We start from the raw sequence: 23,056 nt of genomic DNA, 5'->3' as shown, positions 1-23,056 counted from the left end.
TTTCCATTTTTATGGATGGTACTGGCAAAATTAGCTACAAAATTAATTGCACTTCTTGAAAAAGTCTATTAAAATCCTTGAAAAACAATAAAAGCATATCTAGCTTATTGCTAAATTTTCATTTTCTTTTATTATGTTAGCATTTTAAAAAATGTAGTCAAAGAAATATGGGGGCACTTGGCATCCCAGTTTCATGCCTGAATGTTAAATAAGATGACATACTGTTCAGGTATAATGTAGAAGGTACTATAAGGCATAATAAGAAGGTATAATACAAAAAGCCTTCTCAATATTAATTGATACTGAAGTAAACTATATGAAGTTTTTTTTTAATAACCAAGATCTTAGAGGGGATGAATGAAAACACATGCTTCAATAATGGGAAAAAAGATACTTCTTGATTGGAAAATGTAGCTAAGTATGGTCTGGTTTCATTCCTTGTTTTCCCAACACAGGTTGGTCAGATTACCTGTTTTGTGGAGTCGTGCCCGCCAGCTGACTGTGAAGCTCCTGTGAAGATTAAAGGAGCTTGTTGTCCAGTCTGCTTAAAAGAAAATATTAATAAAAAGAAGCCATAAGTCTTCTTTTTTTTTAGATTTTAGGGTGCATACTCTTTGTATCAATGCCTGCTGATGGCAAAAACTACAGGCTTAAAACAGCAAGAAATCAAGATTACAACATTCTAATGGTGCTGTAACAGTATAACATAATGTATCATTGTATTTTCTGCCCATGAAGGTAATCACAATGCAAAAATTAATGAAAGGGAAACTAGCAAACAGGTCAAAGTTAATTGTGTGTTAAGCTTCTCAGGTTAGACAAACTAAAAACTGGTGCTACTTTAAGAGAACACTGTCAGGTAGTTTTAGGTATCCAAAATGACTGGGCTTCAGACTTAGGCTAAAATGAACACTTTTCCCCCATCTATGATTAGTAATGTTGAAAGTTCCATTTTCAGTTCCAGTCTGACTTGAAATTTAGCTCTTTATTATTACTTAGTAAATGATGGGAAAGCAAAAGGTCACTCACTGTACCCAAACCAATGCAATAGAGGACCAGTTTCTGCAAACCACATATGCATGGAAATGCTGTTGAATCACACTATCATTTCTACGTATGGACCATCAAGAAAATAAAGAAAAACAGAGTGCACCTTTCAACATTCTCTTGTTCACTGAGCAAAATTATTCAATATTTTCGAACTAGAAAGGCTGGAATTACTAGGGGAACATGAGTAAATGTAATTGGAAGATAGAAAAAGCAATTGAATGTATATTACAGGTATAATTGACAGTGTTCCTCATTTTAGGAAAACACACATGGCAGAGTAGCATTTGATCTTAACATGAACATAATCTTTATGTCAAAACATATGTAATTGCTTGGCAACTTATTTTTGTTTCATCTATTTTAAATCATTGTAACATGACCATCCAGTCCCGTTTCTAAGCATGCTTCTCTTAATCTCAGATCAGCTCACATATTTGTATGGCCCTGTTTTGAGAATGTGAAACCACGTCACATGCCATTTTATATACAAAAATACCTACTGACTTTCTGTGCATATTGTCAATAGACATATGTTCCTGATTATATTGTGGCACTGTTTGTTGAAAAAAAAAAAAAAAAAAAAAGAATCTAAATCAAGCATCATGATTAATTGTGGATTGACTACTTTTTCTGACAAGGTATTTGATTTTTATTTTTTTGTTCAATTTCATCTAATGCATATATATTTTTACCTCATATTTTTATCATTCATGTTAAAAATGGTCTGCCAATGGACTTTAGTTCCCATTTAATAAATGTTTAACATAATAGAGTATATGTCTACACTAGCATTTCAAAGTTGTATACTTTTTAGAATACAAACTGCATATTTTTGACCAGGACTTATATATTATATTCAGTGAAGGACAACTATCATACCTCATTTTACAGTTTTTTGTTTGTTTGTTTGTTTTTTGTTTATTCAGAAATTATTCTCTCCCTAATTACTTAATATTTTAGAATTTATGGCTCTGTCCTTAATTCCCAAGTTAGGACTAACATGAACCAAGCTCTTCAGGTTTTCACTGACTTCTGAATTTTTTGTTCAAACCGAGGGAGCAGAGATCTGGAATCAAAGAACTCTGCACAAAATTTAACATTCTCATCTTAAACATTTCAGATTATGCAAACAAACTGAATACTTAATTATTGCATGGTAAGTCAAATACCTGTCTAATAACTAACCTAGCACAACTAAATAAGTTCTGGTATTATATTTTGGCACATAATTTCTCTGATTACTAACATTAATAATTTCAAATTTGATAATCAGATACCATGCCACACATTCAAACTCCGGTGTATCTTTAAAGCTTGCTAAAGAAAATCATTTCATACTATAGTAAGAACAATATGTACATGTGAGTGGTGTGTTAAAGATGTGTGGTAGAAGGTACACATAGAACTGCAATTTATATTTTTTAGAATATTTTAATTGATTTTATATACAATGTTTTGACTTATGTAATTTTCTATTTTAATACTTTCAGAAATTGTGTGTGGCGAGCATGTTTGAGTATCATATCTAGAGGCTGTCATTCCTGTATTTCTTTGATACTCTGGTATTTTGTTGACTTTTACTGAGAGTCCAAACCACATGTCTCGTCCTGTAAGTCCAACTCAGATGGAACTCCCATTGACCTATAGCAGGAATTCCTCAAAGAGGAAGGATTGCGGAGCTGAACCAAATATAATTTAACTGTCTAAATAGATACATAAATCAGTAATACATCCAGCTGGTTACTACTTACATTCTTTTATTCCAATTTTATATTAAATAAACTTTCTCAAAATTTCCACGTATTGAAGAAAATAGTTTCCATTTATACATTATAAAATAGTAACATATATCCGATTGTTCATTTTCTTCAGCCTCCAGAATAAAGAGGGAGGCTTTCTTCAATGTTCACTGTTTATTCATATGGTATATAAAATGGGCTTAGGAGTCTGGATATGCTTAAATAAGTGTAATTTTGAGTTATTTTCCTCTGTCCATCTGATTATAAACCATTCAGGAAAAACACGTCTTTATGCAGTTTAAAGTGTAATCAGTCATGGATTGTGCTTGTTTTATTGTCATGTCTGCAGAATCAGCATTAATTTTAACATTTCTGAAACAGTGGCCAATGGCTAGATGACCATTTTCTCAGTATCCACTGTGAGAATATTGCTGTAATATGTTGCAAAATTTACATATTTATTTTCTTTTTTTAATGTTACCTAAAGCAAAGTCTTTGTTGTTTTTATTTTAATCAGTAAATTTACCAAAGAACTGTTTGCACTGTATAATGAATGCTTTTCAGTTAAAATAAAATGGGCCACATTTCCAAGTAAACATGATTTCTTCTTGATAGATATATTGTTTAGATTAATTGCTGAAGATTCCAGTATGAAGATTTTATTCAAAGAACTATAGCACTTCTCTTATGCAGGATAGTTACGACTCCATTTCCAAGAAAAAAAGAATGAGCTAATGAATTATGTAGATAGATTCTTTATGACACATAAATCATCTATTCACTGTTCTCTCCTAGGTGATAGGAAAAAATACATGTAGGGTCACAAAAGAATATTTAAATGTACTCTTATCTCTAAGTATAAGTTTATTTGAAAATGTTCTTAGTGTTGGACATTTTTCCCCCAAAAATTGGCCAACAGGTGAAGTATCTCTTGATGGAAATTATGTAATACTTGCATACAGCCTGGTCTTGTGCAGTTTCTTCACTTTCCTTGGCTCTTCAGATAGATCCAGTCCTGAATTGCCTTGCCATGCACTTGATTACACATTTGTTCTTTATCGACATCATTCCACAAGTTCAGGAATCCAGGTTCATGGAATACCTTGTCTGTAGTTGACTACTTCTAGACTTCTGAGACTAGACAATGCATGAAGAAGTCCCACCTTGTATCTGCTCCATTCTGTGCCTTTGAAACAAAGCAACTGTCAACTTCCTGGTGGTAATCCAAGGAAAGCAATGACAGAGCAAGATTAGGATGCTGAGAGGGTAAAGACAGTCATGAAACACATGTGCATGGTGCAGCCCTGAAATTAGTCTCCTGTACAATAGATTATTTTTTTTTAGTCATTAGAATTAAACTCTTGATCTGCTACTGATATATTTTGAGAAAGATTCAGAGACTTGAAATACTATGAGTAAATTCACTTTATTCCTTTAGGTTGAATTCAAGTAAGAATCATTTGGTTGCAATATGATTAAAGTTTTCATTACAGGGAATGACCTCCCATACTCAGTAACTTTGTTTTGTAAAATAATATTCTGCTGCCATAGTGCAAGTTGTTACATGATTTAAAATCTTTTTCCTTGTGTTTTCTTGGAGCCAAGTCCAGTTGGAGGCCAGTCACTAGTGGCGTCCCCCAGGGCTCGGTGCTGGGGCCGGTCCTCTTTAATATCTTCATCGATGATCTGGATGAGGGCATTGAGTGCACCCTCAGTAAGTTCGCAGATGACACCAAGTTAGGTGCGTGTGTCGATCTGCTTGAGGGTAGGAAAGCTCTGCAGGAGGATCTGGATAGGCTGCACCGATGGGCTGAGGTCAACTGCATGAAGTTTAACAAGGCCAAGTGCCGGGTCCTGCACCTGGGGCGCAATAACCCCAAGCAGAGCTACAGACTGGGAGAGGAATGGTTGGAAAGCTGCCAGGCAGAGAAGGACCTGGGAGTGATGGTTGATAGTCGGCTGAATATGAGCCAGCAGTGTGCTCAGGTGGCCAAGAAGGCCAACGGCATCCTGGCTTGTATTAGGAACAGCGTGACCAGCAGGGCTAGGGAGGTGATCGTCCCCCTGTACTCAGCTCTGGTGAGGCCGCACCTCGAGTACTGTGTTCAGTTTTGGGCCCCTCGCTACAAGAAGGACATCGAGGTGCTTGAGCGGGTGCAGAGAAGGGCGACGAAGCTGGTGAGGGGCCTGGAGAACAAGTCCTACGAGGAGCGGCTGAGGGAGCTGGGCTTGTTCAGCCTGGAGAAGAGGAGGCTCAGGGGTGACCTTATCGCTCTTTTTAGGTACCTCAAGGGAGGCTGTAGCGAGGTGGGGGTTGGCCTGTTCTCCCACGTGCCTGGTGACAGGACGAGGGGGAATGGGTTTAAGTTGAGCCAGGGGAGTTTTAGGTTAGATGTTAGGAAGAACTTCTTCACTGAAAGGGTTGTGAGGCACTGGAACAGGCTGCCCAGGGAAGTGGTGGAGTCACCATCCCTGGAAGTCTTCAAAAGACGTTTAGATGTAGAGCTTAGGGATATGGTTTAGTGGAGGGCTGTTAGCGTTAGGTTGGAGGTTGGACTCGATGACCTTGAGGTCTCTTCCAACCTAGGAAATTCTTTCTGATCCCCCTGTAGCATTTGCCAAATCAGTAATCTTCACAGTGAGAGTTTTAGACATTCTGGGGCTGTTCCTTGGCTTTGTGTTGGAAATTAAAATGAAGTATCAAAAGCTGGTATATTTGAGTAGTTCTATCAAAACTTACACATTATTGTATTGTACTTTTCTGGAAATACATTAAGCATTGTGCATATACAGTATAGTACGATTAGAAAATTACCATCAGGAAGAAAGACTACTGCTTTCTTATGGTCTCTCTCATCTACAATGTGGGGTTTAGCTTAGTATATTTCTGAATTCACTACACTGATTTTTATTATGTACAAGAAAAATAAGACCTGGTATGTGACAAAAGCTTGTTAGATGGAATACGTGAACAACATATATGACCATACACACATATCTCTAACACTGAAAGATTGTGAGTTTCTGTTAGGTTCCCGGTGGAAAGCAACAGTGTTATACATAATAAAACTAATGAGAAACAGTAAACTAGTAAACATGTTACTAGATTTTAGATTACTAGATGTTAATATTGCTGTAATCAGCTTTGCATTATGATGTACCTAAAGAGGAGATTGTGCTGAGTCATGAAAAGAATCATAGAATCATAGAATATCCTGAGTTGGAAGGGACCAACAAGGATCATCAAGTCCAACTCCTGGCACCGCACAAGTCTAAACCCAAAAGTTTAGACCATGTGCACAGTCCAATCACTTCTTAAATTCAGACAGGCTTGGTGCAGTGACTGCTTCACTGGGGAGCTTGTTCCAGTGTGCAACCACCCTCTCAGTGAAGAACCCCTTCCTGATGTCAAGCCTAAACTTCGCCTGCCTCAGCTTAACACCATTCCCACAGATCCTATCACTGGTATTTACAGAGAATTGGTCACCTTCCACAAGGCACGAGGAAGTTGTAGACTGTGATGAAGTCCCTCCTCAGCCTCCTCTTCTCCAGGATGAACAGGCCCAGTGACCTCAGCCGCTCCTCATATGTCAGCATTGTTGTCTGCTAATACCATATTTTAAAGCAGACAACCTAGCAATATTAAGCTTTTATTTTACAACTATCCTGGATGCCTAGTTTCATGCTATGGTTGCTTTTCTTTCCTTTCTTCACTCTTAGCCTGCTGTGACATAGCAAGGAAACCTCTCCATCTCCAACGTAGTTTTCCTTCTGTTTTCTGCCCAACATATTTGCTATCCACCCTCAGTGTTATGAATGGTCCTTTCAAGCTGATTTAGCATTCCAGCCCCATAACAGACAGAGCTGAGTACAGATCAGATATAAGTTACAAGAGAATCTGAACAGTTGTGCTTAGCAGAAAAACTATGAATTGAATATATCTGTTTACACTCAGAGATGGAACAGAACAGAAACTCCTGTGATAAAGGAATAAACCTAATTGTTGCATTCAGTAAAGATTTGTATCTGTTTGAAGCATCCCTCAGTAATACAACTTTACAATCCCACACGTCACATGCTTTAAAAATGTTGCTGTGTTGCCAAAACAAATCACATTACCTACTAATATCTTTATGACATGTTGTCTGTTGTTAACCTGGCTCACAGCCAGTCCTAGGATAAGCCCAGTAAGCACTTCTTGTCTCTTTTTATAGAGATTAGCATGAAAAAAAAGTACCCTGAGGGGGGGATAAGAATAAAAAATCAGAAGTAGTCCCAAGAAAGGAAAAGGAACTATTGCTTTGTTCTAGTGGGGAGAAAAATAAATAAATCAGCTAGTACTCTTAATTTTTTTCAGGCAGAATCTGACAGTTCATATAGGAACATATTACATATGTCATAGTAGCATTTATGCTATATTGCAATATAGCATCCCCAAGCAATGGGAATCTCCCACCACAAAGCATTGCTTCTTTTTCATTGAAAATCACCATTTCTTTTTTCTACCCCATACTTTTACAACTGAGGGACTTAAAGAAGAACTCAAGACAACAAGGCCAAAAAGTTTATTTTGGCAAATCACCAGCCCAGCCCCTCAGAATGGCAGGTCTTAGCTGGTGAATGAAGACAGGCCTGAATGGATTGCTCTGGAGAAGGATTCAGAGCCAGCTAGTCAGACAAAGGGGTACAGTGGGGTTCCTGTACTTTTCCTGTACTTGCACACTAGATTCATGGTTGATTATGAATTTCCATGATTTGGATTTCAAAGTTCCCAGGAACTCTTGAAAAAAGATACTGAGCAGAGGGCTTGCTCTTTCCTAAATCACTTTTACTGTGGAAAGCAATCATCTTGCTACAAATGGGAGGCAAATGTGACAGCTTTCATAATATGGAGAACAATTCCAGTTACTTTTTAGTAAGCCTTTTTTTTAGTTGTAGTTTTTATTTTATTTTACTGTATATTTTTTTTTCATTATGCTTTATAGGAAGGGCCTTCTTGTATGCAGTGAAACAGATTGGAGACATTGTAGGAATGGAATAAATGTTTTCTTTCAGCTGACCTGGCTCAACATGGTTGAATATAGCGTTACTTGTTGCCAGGCTATTCTCTTCTAGTGAGGGTATTTAAAGATTGCCATGGGATTATTTGGATTTTCTTTTATATCAACAATCAATTCAAGCAATAACAAACAATAGCTGCCTTGATGTCAGACCACGACAGATTGTTTCTGGTGCAGGCAAATGCTGATGTGGATTTTAAAACTGTTGTCTTATGTTCCTTTCTTTTTTTTCTCTGCGGTGGAATGCTATTATTACCACAAATCTTACCTCTCAAGCAGCAATATTTTCCATTTGAACTTTAGATGTACTCAGAAAACATGTTGCCTGACTTGTTTAAGATCAAGGACTTTGCACATTGGGAATGATAAAAAGGGGCATAACTCCTCTATTGCTTTAGATTAGTAGACTCTTAAAACCAGGGGAAGTCAGTCTAGTCTTGCCTAGCATCTGCACAGCACATTAAATTGAATTCATGCAGTGTTTCTCACATTAAAACAATATCCTGTGTTTCAACAGAATCTTAAAAAGACATGCAGTCTTGATTGAAAATTTTGAAATGTTACTTCTGCATCATCATAATATATATTTAAATAGGGGGTTACCTACTCTCAAAAAGAACATTCAAGAGTGTCTCTGTATGGGTATTTGGCTGCTGAGCTGCTCATCCTGACACCTTTGTTTCACTTTTATATGCAAAGTAGATTGTGCTCCTCCTCCTCCTCTTATTTTTTTTTTTCCATTACAAGGTTTTATGCATACACGCTTGTAGTTTAAGATGAATCTGACTCACTAAATCATACCAAGAATTCAGATTCAGCCAGATTCTAAAACTGCTTTTAGCTCTTTTATAGCTCCCAGTTTTGAAAGTAGAATTCACATTCTTTATTCCCCCATGCATGGTTTTGCATTTAACTATGTTATACTGATTGAATGAGTTCTGGCTATAAAACAATCTGGATCTGTCTATAATTACTTTAATTTTCATTAAAATTGTTTACTTATGGGTTAAGATTGTTTAATAAAATCTAAAAGTAATAAATCTAAATAAAAGTAATCTAAAAGTAATAACTCTAATAAAACTAAAGTAATTCTGATGCTGCTACAGGTTTATCCCTCTCTTACATTCCTTGCACCAAAATCAGCTAACAGTGACTGATCACACTTGAGAGACCAAGAAAGTAAAGGAGTAAAGAGAGATCCTGCTTCCTTTCTATAGTGAGAAATTGTTCACAAAGGAAAAAATGCTGATGACAGCCACCCTTGTTTTTCCCCATCTGCTGCTGTTTACTTCATTCATAATACATTACTGAAAAGTATGATAGCTTAGAGAGAGGGGCTTTGATAGAAATGTCAGGATTCAAGCTGCAGTAACATACAGTGGAGTTTTTGTGTTCCTAGTGATACTCTTGTCTCTCCTTTCCCTTTCAGGCCACAAGCTTGTCTGTATTACTGCCTATGGTTCTGTCTTTAATTTAAATTAAATGTAAGTAAGAATAGCCCTTATGAAAGAGCAGAAAAATATGGTTGGGGAAAATGTTTATATTACAAGTTTAAAGAGTTTGGGCTACATTAAGCTATAGCTGCGGTCAGGAATTTTGCATATTTTAGTATTGGATTTGTACCACTGGAAAATAATGCCTTGTTGGCCTACTGAACAGCCATGGTTCGCAGATGTGAGAGCTTCCCAGTGCCAGTGAGCTTCACCACAGCTTTGGAAATTTCAGACACAGATGAAGACCTGAGTTCATTCAGGCCTTGGTCTTGGTTTCTCCACTGAGACTAGCACTGCGGGTAAGTACCTGCAGTGGTAAGTACCTGCTGGGCTATGTGACAATTACTTGTTTAAAAGGGAGTAGAAAGGAGTAACTCTGTTCTGTGCAGAATTACTGATAATGTTTTTGCTTCTACATTAGAAAACTGCACACTGCCTTATCCATATTCTAGAAGCACTGACAGGCGCCATCAGTAAATGATGACTCTGGCCACCTTAAAACCCCAAATATGTTTTATATAGAATATTAGAGTATATGTTCACAGAAAAGTTGCTTGTATTTTCTTTTTTTTTTAATTACTGCTTTGAATGGCCAAGGTTGTCTTAAAATAGAAAAAGAAAATGCAAACAGCACAACAATCACACCTAGCTTATAAAACAAACATTAAAATGTAGACTGCTAATTACTGGATTATAAACTAACATGTTAATCCCGGACTTCATAGAAGATAATACAGTTCCACATTCCCTGATACTTACAAAGCGAACAAGATAGTAATACTAAATCTGGTTTGACGAAATCTGATGGCAATAACTGGGCCAGCTCATTTCAGCTGTATTAAAATCATATACTTTAATTTTCCTCTGAAATTACAGAAAAAAATAATAATCAATAAAGTATGACCTTGTAGAAGTGCTATAGAAATTACTTCCTTAAATGGACCATTACTTTTCAAGTTTGCCTGCCCTATCTTCATCTAGTCAGTTGACTTCTTGTCCTTCTGAAAACCCACGACAATTTGTTAACAAGAGATAAAAGATGGGGCTTGAGTTTTGTCTGTAATAAGCAAATGTGGTCCTTCCCACACTATGTGCCTGGGATGGACCCTGGTTGGGCCAGGATTTCACCCCAGATATTCTAAGAATATTCCTGTGGTTCTGGATTTTGTGTCTTACGAGGGATTAAGAATTTGGTGTCTAGGATACAAGAGATCAGTTTCAATAATGCCAGTCTACTAGAAGTCAGTGTGACAGTGCTGAACATTAAAATTGTATTCCTAAAAAAATCCTATTTGTAACATCCCAGACCTGACACTTACCTGTTAATGCACAACAGAATTGAACACACAAAAATGTTAACAATTGCAGTTCCTGAAAACAGAAGTAGCCCAAGCAACATTTATATCTAATTTCCTTACAAATCTTTCACACAAATCTTACATTAGTATATGCATATATACTATAATGATAGCATGTGACTACAGTTTAAGGGCAAGATTCCACTAAAGCTATGTCTTCTATTGGAGACCATCAGGTTTGTCATTTTAGAATAAAAATCTTGGCAACATTATCCTAGAAAATATTTTTACATTTTTCCTAGGTCATCTCTGTTATACAGGGACCATCCCTGTGAGTACCTAGATAAAAGTAAAATTGAAATCCATGTTAATTTACAGGATTTTGGCCAGATTTCAGGAAATCGTTTGCTCTTTAGAGATTACCCTTAATCCTCCCAGAACAGATACCAAATTATCCCAGGCAGCTTGCCAAACTGTCAAGATGACGGCTGCTATCTCAGATCTCAGTTAGCACATTTCAGTCTTCAGTGAAGATTCCCAAAGTTGTTACATCAGTCTTGGCAATGCACCCCAAGGAAGCATGCACAGGATCATTACTTACATTAATACAGTTTTCTCTCAGGCCCTGAACAAAAATTCTGGCAATCAGGCAGAAAAAACATACTTCCCTTTTGTCTTGTAAACTTGAGAGTCAATTAGTTAAAACATCTCTATGGAATAGATGAATTTCCAGCTGTAAGCAGGAAGGCAACTTCCACTGAATATAATACTCTTTTATTATATATATATATATATATATATATATATATATATTCATTTTATTTATGAAACATTTCATATAATTATATTTGAGATAGTTTTTTTGTGACTGTAGTCACTACATATAAGTACGTACTTCACAGATGCATATGATATTTCTTAGGCCCATCCAATAACACCTGTAGTCCACATACCTCTCTCTTATATGACATTAGTGACCCTGTGCCTAAACAATGATCTAGTCTGAAGTATTCTGTAAAGGGACTGGATCTGTGAAAGAAACATTTCTGGTACCATAGGGACTGATTTCATGGGGAAGGTCAAATGAGCTTTTGCCAAACAACCATCAGGAAGGGACCAAAAAATTCACAATTATTTTGAAGGACATATTTAGAAAAAAAGCATATGGAAGGAAAGGACTAAGAAAATTTTAAGAGAATGCAGTTTTGAAGAAAAAATGTTACTGAACATTGAGTAATTCTCTAAAATTCCTCAAACTGGAATAATCACTGAAGTAAGCTCAAGAGTTTCATCTGTTTAATTCTTGGTAAAATTTTCACAAAATATTAAGTACAGAGTGCAAAAAGATAGTAAACTGCATAATATAATCTTTATTATCAAGAATTGTAGCATATCTAAACACATCATATCTACTTTTCATTTTTATGCTGATTTCATTAATATCTAGAAAATTCCATTCTATGTGAAAGGAATACCATTGTGTAAACAGTATCTACAGTATTTTATTTTATTTTATTTTATTTTATTTTATTTTATTTTATTTTATTTTATTTTATTTTATTTTATTTTATTTATTTTATTTTATTTTAATTTTATTTTATTTTATTGTCACTGTGTTACTCGTATTTTTGTCATTGTATACTCGTTTGCTAACAATATTAATATTATCCTGATCAGGAGTCTAGCTCTCAGTATCTGATACATGTATTTAGTACTTTACATATTGATTCTGATTTTAGTTGACTATTTAGTAATTGGATTTTTTCTCTTCTATTAACATTCTGTTCCCCTGACCTGAAGGAGGCATGGATCTGTGTACTGACCGAGTGGTGTAAAAAAGCTATTTTGGAGTACTCTACATTCTGTATAGAATATCCTCTACTTTATATGTTTATGTAAATGATGTAACTAGTATCAAATTTATTTTGAAGTAAATGTCAGAGGTAGCGTTAATTGTTCAAACTAGAATAAGAAAGAGAGAAATTGGTTTTCAGCTATTCCAGTGAAGATGTAAGTTAGCTCAAGAAGTTAAATGGAATTTAGAGGAGGAGTTTTTGCAGTTAAAAACATCAAAAAGGATTGTATTTTCAATGGCAAAGTTAAAAGGATTTGTCTGCAACATGCTTGTAAAGATTGTTTATCTAAAGTACTCTAAAGAAACCATCTGGACTGATGGATGGTTAGGGAGGATGCACGGCTAACAGAGCTGCTGGCCCTCCTGTCTCCAGCAATGCTGGATTCTACGTTGACCCTTTGTGTCATCTTGATCTTAAAAAGTATTCTGGAGCAAGCCACAGAGGGGAAAGCATCTCTTAACCATTGTCTGGCTAAATCTTGAACACTTAATTGAAGGAGGGGTGGCCTTGAAGACAAGAAACAGGATGGTTTTATTCTTGGATTAGCTTTTGGCATGCTTGGGGAAATCATTTGATCTCTCAACATTTAAGCCTCTCATCTATGAAAAAAAAAAACAAACAAAGGTACAATAATGCAGGCCTGAAGTCTTTTAAATCTACTGAAGCTGGTCTTTTTTGACCAAATGTGGTCTTTTTTGTCTCAGAGAAAACCTACTGTTATTCCTTCTTCCTGTGTTATTTCCCATTCCTCTTTACTTTTCATTTTTACTGTCACTGCCTTTGTTTTGAATAGGAATTTGTTTGACCAAGTGAAGACAACACTTACATGAAACTGAAACCAGAAGGGGAAGTTGAGTTCTAGATGGCCTGTTAGAAGTTTTCCATGTCTGAGAGTGGCTGATAATGCCATTGCAGTGCCTGCACATTCCCATCAGCTGCTCTGATGGGGACATTAAAGGTTACAAGTGACATTCTCTGTCCTTTCTTCATTCCTTTCAAATACACAGAATTAGGTATGTGGAGAATTAACAACAGTGAGGCCATATATAATTATGCATGTCTCACTCCTGTCAGAGAGACTATACACATTAACATTGTTTTTACTGTGATATGAAAATTAACAACACATAGAAATTTAACAATGACATTATTTTTGGCATCTCATGAATTTACTGCTAACTAGGGATAAAGCATTACCCTCTTGTTCTTTTAGAATTCACGTCAGAATTAGATTTTGATTACAAATATCATGATTCTGGTAGCTCCATCCCACAGATGGGGCTTTCTATTGGTCTTTCTATTAACACCACAGATAGTCTTTACAGGACCCTATGCTCGTAGTCCAAGAAACAAGACTCTACATTGCAGGAGACCAGGTTAAGATGGGTTTGTTTTGTTTTGTTTTTCTTTAGATTAAATTTGTTTTAAAACACATAACTAATAGTATACAAAAGTCTTGGAGTGACATTCTAGTCTTGCTCGGTGGACATTTTAAATTTAAGTGCCCTGTGGTGAACTAAGCATGCTATTATTATAAAGGCATGTATGAAGTACAAATAGTCCAACTTTTAAATCATTTTGAATTATTACTGTTTTTCCTAATGGCTGAAATACATATCAAGTAACTGCATTTCCACAGTTCATATTTCCATGTTAAAGCATATCTTTTTATAAGTAATTCTTAAATGAAAATCTGTATTTTTGTGTCCAAATTTGCATTAGCTGTGGAGTAGTCCCCATTGGTCTTGATATAGTGCAGAATCAGCTGCACTTTATTGTTGCAATTATCATTGTAGACCTCTGTTGGGCTCTCTCCACAAGGTCCATGTCTATCTTTTGCTGGGGAGTCCAGAACGGGACACAAAACCCCAGTGTAGACTCACCAATGCTTAGTAGAGTGGAAGGATCACCTCCGTCAATCTTATCGCAGTACTTTGCCTAATACAGCCACAAATACTGTTAGCCTTCATAGCTGCAAAGGCACACTGCTTACTCATGCTCAACTTGGTGTCCACTAGGACCCCAGTGGCCTGGAAATCTGTTTTCCATCTGGGTGGTCCCCAGCATGTCCTGGTACCTGGAGTTGTTCCTCCTCAGGTTCAGGACTTTGTATTTCTTCTTCTTGAACTTCATGAGGTTCCTCACAGACCATTTCTCCATTTCTCCAGCCTGTTAGGGTCCCTCTGGATGGCAGCACAGTCCTCTGACATGTCAGCCACTCCTCACAGTTTTGTGTCATTTGCAAGCTCACTGAAGGTGCACTCTGCCCCATCATCCACATCATGATGTTAAACAGGATTCACGCATGGTCCAGCATTTATGCCCAATTTGATTAGTCGTAGTGCACTGTGATTTCTTGGCTGTGGTATATAAGTGGTCCGAACTGCAATTGTGAAGGTTCTGGGAATCTACAGAAGTTGGCACACCAGCTGGTCAATTATTTGAAAATATTCAAAATAAGACTCTTAAAATTGAATAACTCCCTTAAAAATATATTTATCTTTTAAGTATAAAATTTTTGCAAATAATAATAATAATCTGAAATGTAAGTGTTGGATATTAAGTTTAATATAATGTGTTAGGAGAATTAAGAAACTGAAAATGGAATGTTTAGACAAAAATAAAAGCTGAACAGTTAGCAACCTACACTAACCTAAAGGGACACCCTTAAGATAAGGTTATTTACTAAATATCACCCCTATCTGGACTTTATATTCCATTTACAATGGAGTCCAAAGGACCAATCCTCGTTCCAAGGGCCAGCAGTGGACATATGTTTTAGCCAGTCTTTAAAACAATCGCTTCTGTGAATTCACATTTTCCTTCATATATAACTGAGAAAAGACATGCTACTGTTAATTTTCAGTTACATGCTAACACTTAATTTAAAACTCTGCTGAGACCTTATTTTTTTCAGTGCTTTTACAGTAATTTGATGACTTGTAAAGTGACAGAGGAGTGCTTGAGAGGCTGAGAACTAGTTGTTGTCTAATGTTAAATGCCCATGGAATGAACACAGAGAAAATTCACAGCAAAATCCTGTAATGTCTTTAGAACAACTTTATACGAAGGCTCGGCTGTTCTTACAACTGATCGTAAGCCAGGGCAGTTGTGCTGCCATGCAGCTGACTCCAAGGGATTGGAATGATGAAGCTTTGTATGACAGTAAATAAAACAATGTCTGTCTCCATGCCTGCAAACTTTAGTGCTTTCTTAGAAAGATCACAGAATCACAGAATTTCTAGGTTGGAAGAGACCTCAAGATCATTGAGTCCAACCTCTGACCTAACACTAACAAGTCCTCTACTAAACCATATCACTAAGCTCTACATCTAAACATCTTTTCAAGATCTCCATGGATGGTGACTCCACCACTTCCCTGGGCACCCCATTCCAATGCATCACAACCCTCTCAGTAAAGAAGTTCTTCCTAACATCCAACCTAAAACACCCCTGGCACAACTTTAGCCCATTCCCCCTCATCCTGTCACTAGGCACGTGGGAGAACAGACCAACCCCCACCTCGCTACAGCCTCCTTTAAGGTACTTATAAGGAGCAATAAGGTCACCCCTGAGCCTCCTTTTCTCCAGGCTGAACAAACCCAGCTCCCTCAGCTGCTCCTCTTAGGACTTGTTCTCCAGACCCCTCGCCAGCTTCATCGCCCTTCTCTGGACTCTTTTGAGCACCTCCATGTCCTTCTTGTAGCGAGTGGCCCAAAACTGAACACAGTACTCGAGGTGCGGCCTCACCAGAGCCAAGTACAGGGGGACTATCACTCTATCACTTCCCTAGACCTGCTGGCCACACTGCTTCTTATACAAGCCAGGATGCTGTTGGCCTTCTTGGCCACCTGAGCATACTGCTGGCTCATATTCAGCCAACTATCCACCAATACTCCCAGGTCCTTCTCTGCCAGGCAGCTTTCCAACCACCCCTCTCCCAGCCTGTAGCTCTGCTTGCGGTTATTGCGCCCCAGGTGCAGGACCCGGCACTTGGCCTTGTTGAACTTCATACAGTTGACCTCAGCCCATTGGTCCAGCCTATCCAGATTCTCCTGCAGAGCCTTCCTACTCTCGAGCAGATCGACACATGCACCTAACTTGGTGTCATCTGCAAACTTACTGAGGGTGCACTCAATGCCCTCATCCAGATCATTGATGAAGATATTAAAGAGGACTGGCCCCAGCACCGAGCCCTGGGGAATGCCACTAGTGACCAGCCTCCAACTGGATTTGACTCCACTCACCACGACTCTTTGGGCCCGGCTATCCAGCCAGTTTCTAACCCAACGAAGCGTACGCCAGTCCAAGCCAAGAGCAGCCAGTTTCTTGAGGAGAATGCTGTGGGAAACGGTGTCAAAAGCCTTGCTGAAGTCAAGGTAGACCACATCCACAGCCTTTCCCTCATCCACCAAGCGCGTCACTTTGTCATAGAAGGAGATCAGGTTCGTCAAGCAGGACCTGCCTTTCATAAACCCATGCTGACTGGGCCTGATCGCCTGCTTGCCCTGCAAGTGCTGCGTGATGACTCTCAGGAGGATCTGCTCCATGAGCTTCCCTGGCACTGAGGTCAAACTGACAGGCCTGTAGTTTCCCGGGTCTGCCCTCCGGCCCTTCTTGTAGATGGGCGTCACGTTTGCTAGCCACCAGTCAACTGGGACTTCCCCTGATAGCCAGGACTGCTGATAAATGATGGTAAGCGGCTTGGCCAGCTCCTCTGCCAGTTCTCTCAGTACCCTCGGGTGGATCCCATCCAGCCCCATTGACTTGCACACATCCTAGTGCCGTAGCAGGTCGCCAAACATTTCCTCGCGGATAGTGAGGGTCACATTCTGCACATTTCTTGCACAGATCTTGCACATTTTCAGCTCATGACAACTATCACTTTCTAAAACGTTAGCACAATCAAGCCAATTGGTTTTAAAGGGTAGCTGTTTTTAGATATCTACAGACTTTGACGAACCAGTGGACTAGGCAGTCCCTGGAATAACTGGCAATTACCTGAGCTGCTTGAACACTGCAGTTCTATGTAGTGTTTGGCTAAGTATCCCTACTTGTATGTAGTCCATAAAATGGAGGGGGGATCTATTCATATCACTCTGTTAAAGAAAAATATAAAAGGAAAATTCAACATATTCCAGTGAATACATAAAGTATAATAAATGTTCTCAGATAACCTAGCTCCTACCATATTAGTCCATTTTCTCCAGAACTGTTTATTAATTGCTAAAGATTGACAGGTGCTTGAGATACAGACTGTCAAAATTCAAGGCAATTTTTTTTTCTAACAGCTGCAAATCCTGCAGGTTCCTGTGCTCTGCTGGCACTTCTCTGATCTGATGCCTTTTCTAGTGCATGGCCACCTTGGCTGCCTTTTTTTGTTGTTGTTCTTTTCTTTTTTGCTTTATTTTATTTTATTTATTTATTTATTTATTTTCCCTCCTTGCATCCTTAACCTCTCATCTTAATCCTTCTACTCCCATCAACTTTTTATCTTTTTACCCAAGTCTGCTCGCATCACTCCCACTTTGGCTCCAAGTTGGGCTTAGCTGGAAGAATCAAGCATGTCAACAAGCCCCAGCAGAGCAATTTTGAGACTAACATAAGCAGACATTTCCTGTAAACCTGATACCTGGATTATTTCCATGTTACAGGGATGACAAATGGCTCACTAAATAATAGTCTTCATAAATACATTATCATTTCAATGAAATGTTTCATAGCATTTCTGAAAAGGCAATAAGAAGTGAACCGTAGTGCAATTCTCTGCTGAGCTACACAGCGAGACCTATTCTAGGTTCATGTAAGATGCTGAAAAACAAACAGGGACATGATATCATCACCAGATGTTGGATATATAACTTGATATATTTCTCGTGGTTAGAGGGCTGAAGAGCTGATCGAACCATTATTCCTCTTTGTGTAAGAGCAGCAATACATCTGTTAGAAATTGCACTAGGACTTTTGGGATTTTCAAATGCAGCAACGCAGTTTTGCAGATGTTGCTAATTTTACACTGCTAGATAGTGAAGATTTAGATTTTGAGGGTGGGTGCGGGGAAGGGAATGTATTCCATATTTTACTTTCTTAGGATTATAACTTTCTATCTTATTTTGGAGAGGGTAGGCTTGAAAGCAAAGCCTTTTATTCAGTTTTATTTTTTTAAGAAGTAGCAGCTACTTCTCTTACTATTACTTTACATGACACTTGTCACATAAATGTAAATGTCACAATATTTCAAACATGAGATGAACTGACTGTGGTAAAGAGTTGATCTTGTGCAATGGCAGCACACAAGAACAATGCACAAATTTTATTAGTCATGTATAAAAATTTGTTACAAAAGAGTGTTTTAATCATTTTCTTTTGGTTTCTAATATGGAGATGTAAAAGAAGACTTCAGTTAAACTGTATTTTCTTGACAATAGCTTTAGATTATTTTCTTTGAAATTTCAGTGCAGGATATAGGACTAAAACATTGTTCTTTGGAAATCTCTGTGTATATGTCTTGGAGCTGAGCTGCAGTATGTAAAGGAATAGTGTGATTCAGGACTGTGAAGCCTGCAAGCATGCACATCTGGTCAGAAATCTGTCCCTTTTGGAACACTGTCTACCTACTAATATATCAATTTTTAGGCCAGCAGTTTAGGATGTTTGATGAGGCAACTGGTTTTTACATTTACTGATGAAATGTGCGTATCTTGGACAAAATCTCTTGTCTTTGACCAATGTTTTTTTTCTGTGCGTGCTACTCCTCCCTATTCCCAGCAGTAGTTAAGAAACACCTTACCTCATTTACCTAACAGCGATGACATTTCAGGTCAGCTTGTAAAATAAATTCAGGCAATACATTTATAATCTTAATGTGGGAAAGGTCTGGTCAGCCTGTGAAAAAAAAAAAAAAAAAAAAAAAAAAGATTCTGTTTGACCACGTGAGAAACCCTGAAGTTACCTAGATGAAAGTATTTGTGTTTGTAATTTTCAGCAACAGAAGAGAAGGCAAAGAGAAGTCAAACAGTTCCTCTCACTTGATTGTTAATCAGATATTCTGGGGATGCAATGCAGTAACTTGGCTGTTCATATCTTGTCAACGCAAAAGGAAAAAGTAGGGTAGCCAGCAGGTTCTTTCCTTTCCCTATGCCATAGACTAGGATAGTTTGCTTGAATGAAAGAAAATATTATAGCTGTGCAAGTCCAGCCTCAATCCGCTGGGGTAGTGTGCATGGGATATTTTGTGACTGAAAGTCCTTTTCTTTAATCATGATTTACTCAAAGACAGAGGAATAAGAGGAGAGAGACAAAGAAATAAGACATGTATTTGATATGTGCTATAGCAGGGGCAGAACAGAGGAGCATCAAAAGAGTGCTTTAAAGGCTTGAACTAAATATCCACTTTCTGTAGCTTGGCCTGTAACAACTCATGGCCTCTGCACATAGGAAGGCTCAGTGTGCACAGTCACTGTGAAATAACAGCTACAGTTGAGAATCTCCATCTTGAGCCAACTTTGGCATTTCTTCATTTGGAGACCACCACTGACCCTTTGAGGCCATGTAATTCCATCTGAGCAGAGCAGCAAGTCAAGCTGTGAACCATCTGCAGTTCCAGTGCTCCCTGTCTGAAGCTCTGCTCCAACTACAACCTTGCCATCAGTAGGTGAAGTTCACTCAGTCTGCTCACGGGCTCAGGGGTTCTGGACATCTGTTTCGTTTTTCAGCCTAAAGGAGTCAGATGCCTGTCTTTCAAATGAGGGAATGGGGAACACAAACTATTTGGCCACATTTAATTGTATTGAAGGGAAGCAAAGGGGGACTTCAGCAAATTATACAGCTAGTTCTGTTTGTGTATGTGAAATAGTTTGCCTGTTAATTTCAAGGAGATCTGCAACAAGCCGAACATCCCACTAACTGAATCAAATCCCATTCTCTGGGCTGCCATTTCAGCTTGGCCAGTTTTTACATAGATCTTTTGCTCTCAACCTCAGGTGTATACTTCAAGTGTATCTTTTCCCCAGTAAAAGAATTTAAGAACTTAAAACAGTCTCCTGAATTTCTTCTAACTCCTGCTAAAGCTGTCTAGTTTACACTGTACACAAGGTTTTGCACACAAGGTTTTGCTCTCTTCAGTTTCTCTATTGCAGCATAAGACTGAAAAATACATTCACGAATCCTTAATATCCCCTCAAACAGGACACCAGGCAAGCTACTGTGTGTTAATTTTAAGCCTTGCTAGTCTCTTGACATTTTGATTTCCTTGAGAGAAACCAGCAATTATATGTTTAGCCATTTGTTTTGCAATTGAAAAAAAAATCAGAAATATTTTCTGTCTTATTAACCAGACCAGTTTGTGGACACCAGGGAGTCTTTAAAAAACAGCTTTTCTCCATATTTTACTTTCTTCCAGGTGGCTGAGGAAAATAATGCATCTGTTCCAAATCTCAGTAGACCTACATATTACAGACGTCACCGGAGCCTTAAAACAAACACGTTGTATAAAGCTGGAAATGTTTCAAGAGTTCCCACAATTATGAATTCATCTGATATTCACTTGAGAAACATAACAGCTTGGAACAAATTATCTTTTCTAAACTAGCTAGCTGTAGCTACATTTTCCTCTCTGTGTGTATGTGTGTAAAGAGATAGGAAGGCAACAGGGCAGACAGATAGGTTGAACAGTGTCCTGTCCTGAGCCAAGAAGGGACAGAGGTGGTTTCTGGCAGCTGCAGTTCTATGATTGCGAATGAGGTAATGACTTACCAGTCCCAGCTTTTACTCTTCTCTGGTGGTTTGAGTTTTAGTACCCATTGATTAAACTTGTCAGCAAAAGATACATGAGGAGAGAGTAAGTTCTTAACAACTCAAAGCAGATCCCTTCTGCCAGAATTAACTCCCTTGCTTACTTTATTGAAGCTATTTATACATTATTTCATCGGGAAAATCCCCCTTGTGACACACTTCAGACTTTCAAGGAGGTCCTGGGAAATCGTGATCTCATGGTGGATATTTTAACTGTTTTCTGCTTGCCAACATCACTCAGGTTTCCTTTGACAGGGAATTTTATAAAAGTTTTTAATTGTTTAAACAACAACAACAACAAAAGTTCTCCTTAGAGATACTACGCTGTTTAATTATGGTAGTATCAATTTTTTATGTTACTTTTAAAAATTTGTTTACCCTTAAAATGGCAATGTTCAGACATTTTTGTCTCTTCTGAAGTGTCTATACTTTTGCCTTTTAATTGAGCCATAATACTGTAAAATAATTGTATCAAATAAATAGGTTGTATTCATTTAGTATTTAAAGTCTCTCCTCCTGTCAAAGTTACCACAAATTTACCAGAACAATACTGTTGGTTACAGTGTAATTTAAAAAAAAATGTTTTTAAGAAATCTGAATAATACCTTTCTGAACATGAGGAAAATTTTCTACAAGGTATAGGACCTGAGAGAAATGACAAGATGCATGAGAAAACAGGGAGAAGAAATAAAGAGAAATAGAAATTTTACTGAATAGTAGGGCTTAAGCTGTTGATACAGCCAAGGCATTTTTATGACTTCTTTTTAAAGGTGACTGTCTAAATTATTTTAGATCCCATAGCTTGAACTGATGCCAGCCTGTCTCTATTTAGACTGTTTCTAGATTTTAACTTATGTCTGTTTCCAATTTCTTTTTTTTATTGTAACCTCTTTTCAGTCTTTCTGTATTTCTTTTCCTTTATTTATATTCTTCATTAGTTCCCCTCCTATTTTTGGGCAGGAAGTGTGTGGCAGGGGAAAGCAATGATCTTCAGTCTACCTTTGGACAATTTTCTTAAGGCTCTCCCTCAGCACACGAAGGAGTGAAAAACAGCCCTTCCCTTAGATAACTAAATTGGGTGCACGGTACAAAATATTATATATATTTGCAGTCCTCATATAATTTAATAGTGAGTTTGTTTATTCCAGAGATCTTACTCTTTCTCTTCTTTTGTTATACTCTCCCAGTTGCTGGAACTGTCTGGAGAAAGAGTACAACTCTGTGAGCCCAGGACTATTTTACTGTTTAATTAATTATGTGTTCATTTGAGTATAATGGCACCATTCATTCCCTTATGAGCCTGCAAATCCAGGGACTTGTACTGATTTTATAAGGTATACTGACAAACCTCATGTCATTTAGGATGCAACCCACCAAGAGTAGCAAGAGGAGGGTTTTGATAAAAGGAAAAGGAGAAGAAGAGGTAAAAAAAAGTGCATACATCCTTGCTTCGATTTGTCAAAAATGGATCTTCTAATCACCTTCTTCCCGATGCTGCTAACAGTGTTCTTTCATGGCCATGACCTTTCTGAGACTTGTGTCTTCCTTTCTGAGAGAGAAGGGGTGTTGACAAGAACATAAATACAGCAAAATTAAGCACAGCATGCAAACAAGAAGTAAGCAGTAGGCTGTCAAGAATTAAGAGATGACCTGACAAGAATCTCATGAAGTTCAGCAAAGAGGAGTGCAAGGTTCTGTAACTGGGGGAAAACAAAACAAAACAAAACAAACAAACAAACAAACAAACAAACAAACAAAACAAAAAAA

The 23,056-nt window shown here is 37.8% G+C and overlaps 1 protein-coding gene and 1 long non-coding RNA gene across 4 annotated transcripts in view; one reads left to right on the top strand and one right to left on the bottom strand.

Moving 5' to 3' along the window:
* Window positions 1–3,385, top strand: part of PXDN (peroxidasin) — an 82,390-nt gene extending 79,005 nt beyond the window's left edge. For all 3 annotated transcript variants that reach the window (XM_084516017.1, XM_084516016.1, XM_084516018.1), the window contains one exon: window positions 456–3,385. In XM_084516017.1, the coding sequence (XP_084372143.1) occupies window positions 456–578 (123 nt within the window). In that variant the 3' untranslated portion in view covers window positions 579–3,385. The remainder of the gene's footprint in view (window positions 1–455) is intronic.
* LOC311435223 overlaps window positions 1–21,383 on the bottom strand; it is a 39,661-nt gene extending 18,278 nt beyond the window's left edge. The window contains exons 1-3 of the long non-coding RNA XR_014692002.1: window positions 21,251–21,383; window positions 19,287–19,381; window positions 3,750–3,975 (exon numbers count right to left, since the gene is read on the bottom strand). This is a non-coding gene — a long non-coding RNA (uncharacterized lncRNA). The remainder of the gene's footprint in view (window positions 1–3,749; window positions 3,976–19,286; window positions 19,382–21,250) is intronic.
* Between the last annotated feature and the right edge of the window lie 1,673 nt (window positions 21,384–23,056).

This window comes from Aythya ferina (assembly GCF_964211825.1).
Source record: "Aythya ferina genome assembly, chromosome: 3".
In the NCBI taxonomy this organism is placed as follows: domain Eukaryota; kingdom Metazoa; phylum Chordata; class Aves; order Anseriformes; family Anatidae; genus Aythya; species Aythya ferina.
The sequence above is the reverse complement of the archived record's forward strand: the minus strand, read 5'-3'. Positions and strand labels throughout refer to the sequence as shown.